The 8032-nt window shown below is 39.6% G+C and overlaps 1 protein-coding gene across 1 annotated transcript; it reads right to left on the bottom strand.

The window, feature by feature from the left end:
* Positions 1–5695: 5695 nt before the first annotated feature.
* On the bottom strand, positions 5696–6923 carry LOC129159914 (trace amine-associated receptor 13c-like). The gene is made up of 2 exons (XM_054737046.2): positions 6652–6923; positions 5696–6538 (listed from the first exon to the last, which is right to left on the bottom strand). The coding sequence occupies exons 1-2, from the start codon at positions 6867–6869 to the stop codon at positions 5722–5724; spliced, it is 1035 nt and encodes a 344-aa protein (XP_054593021.2). The 5' UTR covers positions 6870–6923; the 3' UTR covers positions 5696–5721.
* Between the last annotated feature and the right edge of the window lie 1109 nt (positions 6924–8032).

Genomic DNA, 8032 nt, shown 5'->3' with positions numbered 1-8032 from the left:
ATGGGGTGTATCTCAGTTTCTGAAATGTCAGCCAACAATGAGCTTCTGACTAGAAAATAATCCAAACGTGAATGAGAGTGATGGACGTGTGAGAAAAAAGTATATTCTCTACGGTTAGGATGAAGAGATCGCCATGCATCACAAAGCCCATAATCACTCATGTACTGTTTAACTATGTTAGTGGATTGCCAATTGCGCTGAGTCCCAGTTGTACTGAGCCTGTCTGTTAAAGAGTTCATCCAAAAATTATAATCACCTCCAAGTATAAGTGGACAGTCCAAGTGTTCGGAGAGTACAGAGAAAAAATTATGAAAGAATGGAGGGTCATCAATATTTGGACAGTATATGCTGACAATACATAAGCTTTGGTTCTGTACAGATATTTTTAACATTATAAATCTACCCTCTGGATCAGAGACTGTCCAATACTGTGAAATTGATGTTTTTGTGTATTAAAATAGCTACACCTCTTTGCCTAGAGTTATAGCAGGCAGAGAACATGCTGGGAAACTCAGGTGTTTTAAGTTCATCTGCGGATGTGGCAGATCTATGAGTCTCTTGTAACAATATTACGTCTGCTTGCACTCTCTTTAGCTGATCAAAAATCTTTAATCTTTTCTCTATGGAGCCAGCTCCATGTATGTTCCATGAGACAAATCTTAGTGCACCCATAGATGTGTGTGTGAGTAGCTAAAATGTGACGCCTTCATGTGAATAAGATGGAATAAGTATCTAAATGTATAAAATAGTATGTTAATAAATAACAGAAAAGTAAATAATAATAATACTAATAATAATAAAGATCCAACAGTGTTTGTGGTTGCATTATTTGACGCATAAATTATGATATTGTGCTGTGAATTTAGTGTGTGTGTGTGTGTGTGTGTGTGTGTGTGTGTGTGTGTGTGTGTGTGTGTGTGTGTGTGTGTGTGTGTGTGTCGAGTCTGACGCAGTGTTGGAAAGTTGTGTGGTTGTGCCATACAGGTGTAAAGGTGCAGAAGCAGGTAAAAACGAAAGGAAAATACAGATACAGGTTAAAAAAGAAGAAAGACCTAAAAAGAAAAGGTGGTAGGGGTGTGAAGTGGTGATGAACAGGTGATCTTATCATCTAGAAAACGGATTTAGCAGCTGTTTAATCCTGACGTGATCAAACCCAGTGAATCCTGATAAAAATAGTAAATGTCTGACCTGATGTTGGGCTAATACAGCCAGTCAGTCACTCCTCGCTCCTTGTAAAGCTTATTGTCCACATAAAGCTTATCCACCGAGATGACAGCACTCTTCCCATCCTGGATAAACTTTTTGCGCAGCGGAAAGAGGACTCTGCGCCGATCCAGGATTTCCTTAGGGAACTGATCGTTAACGCTGAAATCTTTCCCTTTGAGCTCTCTTCCGTGACTTTTAACAGGACTCTTCTGCTTAAAATGTTCAAATTTAGCCACGATGGGACGAGGTCTTCTGCTGTCCACTCGTCTAGCTCCAAGGCGATGTACTCAGTGAAAGGTGATGTTTTTTACGGTTTCTTCGGGTATCTTCATTTGGGTCTGGAGAAAGTTCTTGATTGTTTGCTCGCAGTTCTCCGCCCCTCCCGTCTGCTCCAGCAGGCCTGCGAACACCAGATTATCCCTCATGCTACGGGCCTGAAAGTCCAAAACCGTCTCCTTCAGAGTTTTGTTGTCCTGGGTGAGCCGCGTCATTCCCTCTTCCAGGGAAGAAACGGACTCCCGCAGAGACGCGTTCTCAGCAGCGAGCCGCTCAACCTGCTCTTGACTGAACTCCAGAGATGTTCGGAGGTTCTGAAACTCCTGGTGTAGAACCTCGAGCAGATGAAGTCGCCCCTCAAATCCCAGAAGCCGTTTATCTATAGAATCTAATAATTCTAACACGTCCTTCCGGGGAGATGAGGCCTCAGGCGAGTCCTGAGGACCGGACTTCTTAACAGACCTGACTGGGGAACCCCTTGGGATTCCCCCGGAGGAGCTGGCCCAAGTGGCTGGGGAGAGGGAAGTCTGGGCCCCTCGACGCTACTGCCCCCGCAACCCGACTCCAGATAAGCGGATGAAAATGGATGGATGGATGGACAAATAACATATTTACATGTAAGTAGTTTAAACAGAGTGCTGTGCTAGTTGAATGTATAAACTGAACGCCAAGAGAATTCTCTAGTTTGATTTTTTTCCGTGAATAAAATAAACATGTCAGGCAGGAGCATCTCAGGATCTGTCTGAGATCTGTCTCGGTGAGACAGATAATAGCAATCCAAAGTGCTTTTTATGTGTGATCTGACAATTGATCAACCATTGCTTAAAAATTAAATACAGCTTAGCCGGTTAATTGCTGTGATCATAAAACACGTAAAAAGCAGCACGCAGAAATCATGAGGCAACGTTTTACGTGATGTTTACTTGTTACTGTGAGTAATAAGACAGAAAAAGCCACGCCAAAATAAGTTTAGGAACCCCACTAAGAATTGTAATAAAAGCATTTAAAATAAATACCATACACAGTTGAGGAAACATTGGTTTAAGTACCTGATATGAAACAATTTGCATTGACTGAGAGACAAGAAAAGAGAGAGTTGGGATCGTTTAAGAATCTTTAATTTCTATAATTATAAATTCTTACTATCTACCAGGACTCACTCTGTGATGGATGCATATGGATTGGAATGTTATCGTGTTGGCGTATGTGTGTGTGTGTGTGTGTTCAGAATCTCTTGGCTGACGTAGCGGATCTGGTTGTTATGACTAGGAACCACGAGGCTTCAGAAGCTGATGACATGAGCAGCCATTTTGCCATGACTACGTACCGTCTGGAGCCTCCCGTGTTAGATCAGGAAATGCCAGGTCCTAAGGACCTTCAGATGTACTGGAGCTGGTAGAACAGCGGTCACAGCACGACAAAGCCCGTCTGCGGATCGACTCCCAGTAGTAGCAGCAGGCGTCAGCGAGTTCAGCTCTTATTTTGAAGGGACGTCATCTTGTTGTTCAAACGATGGAAATCTCCAGCTTGACAGTTCTCAGCTTAAAGTAGGAAAGTGCAGCTGGCCAGCCTGCACCTTTCTTAGCGATGACAAGGTGGAACTCCTTAGGAACTCAGATTGAACAGAACTGAGGTTAAAATGGAACTGAGGGTAAAATGGCGTTGCCTTGTTTTACATCCCCTAGTTGTTTATAAATCTTAGTAAACCGGATTGGACAACTTCATTAAACAACCCAGATTCTGCCCTACGACAGACGAACGTTCTGATTGGCTGAGAACAATGTGTCATGCGTTTCCATGTTAATGTAGATCAGTCTGTCTGGTGCAGTCCTGTTTATTCATTAAACACATAACTCATGACATCTTTATTTCACAGATCATTCACCTGATTATTATTGATAAACATATGTTTTGACTAGCTTTATCACAAATAAAGTACTTTGATTAATTAAAAGCGTTCTTCTTCTGTTCTTCTTCTTCTTCTGGAATGTAAACATTCTGAAACCAGCACCCGACCTTGGCGATTCCTACACGTTGTTACTGTGTAAAGGGGCAGCTGTTAAGGGCAGACAATTATGATATTCATAACGCTACACTGAATATCATGCATGACCGTTAACACATTTAGGAACATCTCCTGTTGGTAAGACAATGTGGGTACAGGTTTATACATTTACAAAGGTTAAATACAAGTGAGTAACACATAATAATAACAACTCCACCCACATTTGTAGTTTCAGTTCTCATTTCTTAAGCAGCAGTTAATTAAATCATATATTTTTTTCTATTCTTTTTACAACATCAATGTCCCAGCTGCTCATGTGTGTGAGTGAGTGCCTGCTTTTGAGGAGAACAGAGGTCAGTGTCTCGTGAAGTCAACTGCAGTGTTCTGTTCATTCGAACCAGGCCCAAGGCTTCAGCTGCAGGCTCGTTGTTCAACAGGTTTAATTAATAGTTCAGATGAAGATGTTAGGAAATAGTGACTTAAACAAAGAATGAATCACCTTTAGATGTTGCTTTTGTGTTTTCAACATATCGGTTGACCTCTAGATGTTATTGCTGTAGTTTAGTTATGATGTGATGAACACATGAATAAGGGTTTCAGGGACAGAGAAAGATAGGTCAAAGTCTAACAAAATACAATCCAGTCACATGACTAAGTCACCCACAGTACCTTCACTACCAACATACACCTTTTCCTCTTCTATCACCACAATCTGCCCCTTTTACAATTCTGTCTGCCCCCTCACACATGCCAGCCTAGAACCGGCCCTGCTCTATACGTACATTTATGTTTACAATGTAGAGACTGAAGAAAATTACTTTCTCCTTCATTGTGTGGCAAGGTGGAGAAACAAGGGCCCGGGCGGGATTTGATACTCAGACTCTCGATGACAGTTACACGCATTAACTATTGAACCAAAGGGACATCCCCTTGGCCAAGTAGCTAGGGCGCATGATCAATCAGGATACATTGACAGGACACTCATACTGTAACAACTGGGCTTTAGATTTTGAAATTGTAAACTGTTCAGGAGGTTGTACGTCCCTCAGTCCACAGTATCTACAGTATGTTGGCCTCACAGGAGCCGGGCTTCAGGATCTCTAAAGTTACAATATGTTTAACAGCTTTTCTGAACCAGGGATAAAACATGGCTTGGATCAGAGGGTGTTGTTAACTTTGTCATTATTCCCTTGAAAAAGACAAAATATATCATCCAAATATCTAAACCATTTAAGAATTTTATGGTGGAATAAATTTATTACTGGATTGAAGACAAAAGTCTCTAAAAAAAAGGTTGGCATAGTCTGGGGCAAAGGTGGAAGCCATAGATGTTCCCTTTAATTGTAAGTAAAAGTCCCCAATGAAGGAGAAGATGTTGATCTCAATACCATTGATACCATTTGAATGATAATTCTTTGCAAGGTGGGTGTGTACGGTTCAGTAGGTAGAAACCTAGAGCATCTAGGCCTCTGTCATGGGAAATATTGGTATAGAGGCTTTCTACATCAAGGGTGACCAATGCAATATATTTTTGAATATACTGAATTTCTGAGATTTAATTGATAAAATCTGCAAAATATTTTATATAAGATGAAAGATTTTGTACAATTGGTTTAATGAAATGATTGACAAAATCTGATAGGGGTTGTAGAAGAGAATATTACTGGCTACAATAGGTCTACCCTTAGGATTAACTAAACTTTTATGGATTTTAGGTAACATGTAGAAAACTGGAGTGACAGGATATTTACAATTCAAAAAATCTGAGAAATCCAACATCTTAAATAACCTTTTGTATGTATTCAAGGATTTTTTGCTGGACATGTTGAGTGGGATTGGATCTTAGTTTCTAATAGAAACATGGATCATTCACTCGGCAATAAGCTTATTTTTTGTAGTCATCCATATTCTGTATGACAATTGCACCCCCTTTATCTGCAGGTTTAAAAAAAGGGAAGATCAAAGTGTAACATAATGCAATCCAATCACATGACTAAAAGATCCTGGAATACCTCCACCACCAGCACACCTTTTCCTCTTCCATCACCACAATCTTCCCCCATCACAATTCTGTCTGCCCCCTCAAATATGCCAGCCTAGGACCGGCCCTGCTCTCTACATACATTTCTGTTTATAATGTAGGAAATGAAGAAAACTATTTTCTCCTTCACTGGACTTTAGATTTTAGAATTGTAAACTTTTCAGGAGGTTTTACGTCCCTCAGTCCACTGTATCTACAGTATATTGGCCTCACAGGAGCCGGGCTTCAGGATCTGTAAAGTTACAATATGTTTAACAGCTTTTCTGAACCAGGGATAAAACATGGCATAGATCAGAGGGTTTAGGCAGGAGTTAAGAAACATGAGAAGGAACAAGAATGAAACAAATGTTGTAGTTGTAAAACTATCTATAAAATAAAAGCAGCAGTAATATGGACAGAAACACATCAGATATGCAACAACAAGAACACCCAGTGTTCTGGCTGCTTTTATCTCTGATTTCTTTGTTTGTTGTTGCACTGAAAGCTGAAGGGTGACACTTCTACTGTGAGAGTACATGGCACGAGCCTGAGTCACAGCCACCACAAATACTCTCATATACAGAACTATGATGACTGTAACTGGAAATAAAAAGGTTATAAACAGATCAAAAGTTCCTACAAAATAGTCAAAAGATACTGTACATTCTCCAATGCAGGAATTACTCCTGCCTGGCTGAATCAGCTCATCTTTTAACAAGCAAGTTACATAGAAAGCAGCACAGGTCCAACAAAGACAAACACAGAATTTCATTCTTGGTAAGGTTATTCTGGTGGGATAATGCAGAGGGTAACAAATAGCCACATAGCGATCAGCTGATATGAGAACAATGGTTCCAGTTGAAGCACCGACAGACAACATGGCAACATAATAATAAAATAAACATGTGATATTACCGATTATCCAGCATCTTGTCTTTCTAAAGAGTTCAAATGGAATGATTAAAAAGCCAACAAGGAAATCTGACACAGCCAGAGAGAGGATGAGGATGTTAGCAGGTTTCTGGAGCTTCCTACAAGGAAACAAAGTCAGTCAGTGAGGTTAAAATAACTTATGCAGCGTAGAATCACATTCTGATCAGATAAAAATATTGATAAATGTGATGTTTTTCTTTTTAATATCTGCCTGAAATAGGAGACTGAGATTATGATGAGGAGGTTTAGAAATGCTGTGATCAGTGAGAAGAAGGACAACACGATGTTCAGGAGGACAGTTTCAGACCAGTGAGGTGTTGGCCTCCTGCAGGACCTGTTGAGTTGTGGAAAACAGAACTCAGCTCCAATCTGTATCTCCATCATCAGATGGATACTGCTGTCTGAGCAGAACCCTGTCACACAGATCATTTATCCTTTATTTTCGTTACACAATTCTCATTTGATCTGAGCACTAACATTACTCTTCCCTTGTGGCCAAAAACATCTAGGCAACAAAAAGAGGCCAACATATGATGTTAGACAGGAGTCTCCATGGACTAGTAGAAGCCCGTACGTAGGGGGCTTTAGGACACCATCCTCACTTACTTGAATCAACAAAAAAGTTAAAAACTCACAAGTTATTTATATATTTTAGGGATCTCCAACCTTTTTTGGCGTGTGAGCTACTTTTACACAATGAAAGTACGATTAGTTCACATTGATTCTTTCCATATGTGAATAAACTTATGTTAAAAATGCTATTTTACTATATTAACATTTATTGCATTCAAAAGTTGATTTCTCTTTATCATCAATATTATTAAAAATGTTTTAAAAATAATTAAAAAGTTCAAGGAAAATAGTGACATTCTGAAAATTAAACAAAGCATTTTTTTAACTAGTCAGATAATGAAATACAAATCTATTTTGTGTGAATATTTTAAATGGATCAGTAACATAACTTTGTGAGAACACAGGAACAGCTAACCTGTTCTTGTTCAGTCCTTGATGCTGTGCTCTGCCCATAGCCTCAGCAGCAATGTCAGCTTTTCATAGTATTCAGCTATTTTATCATAAATGAACAAATATTTCCAAAACCTATCAAATGTCTTGGTAACACTTTACAATAATGATCCCAAAATTGGCTCACCTAATGAGGAACTAATGATAAATGAATCAGGATTTAATGGTTACCTAAGCTTCACAACCACTTCATGGTGGATTTATAAGCTGATTCTTGAATGATTACATAATGATTGGTTGTACGAGTTGGCAGATGGCTGAAGGATCAGAGGAGACATTTGTTACCAAAAAACAGCACTTTATTCTCCACTCAACTCCTAACTCCTGAATCACCATGAACACTCATCTTCACAATAAAAGCATGTACTTCCGTTTTCTTTGTAGTAGAATATACCTTTCTCGTGTGAGATTAACACATCAACCACACACCGCACAGATAATTTAAACAAAAAACATGTTTTGGAACCAGGCTGTAAACATGTTTATTTCTGCTGTGAAATTGGTATTTTTAACATCGGCGTCAATGAGGATTTGCTCACTTCTGACACCAGCCACTAGTGGATGAGGGT

The sequence above is a fragment of the Nothobranchius furzeri genome, chromosome 2 (genome assembly GCF_043380555.1).
Source record: "Nothobranchius furzeri strain GRZ-AD chromosome 2, NfurGRZ-RIMD1, whole genome shotgun sequence".
Lineage (NCBI taxonomy): Eukaryota > Metazoa > Chordata > Actinopteri > Cyprinodontiformes > Nothobranchiidae > Nothobranchius > Nothobranchius furzeri.
This window is presented reverse-complemented; position numbering and strand designations above follow the sequence as displayed.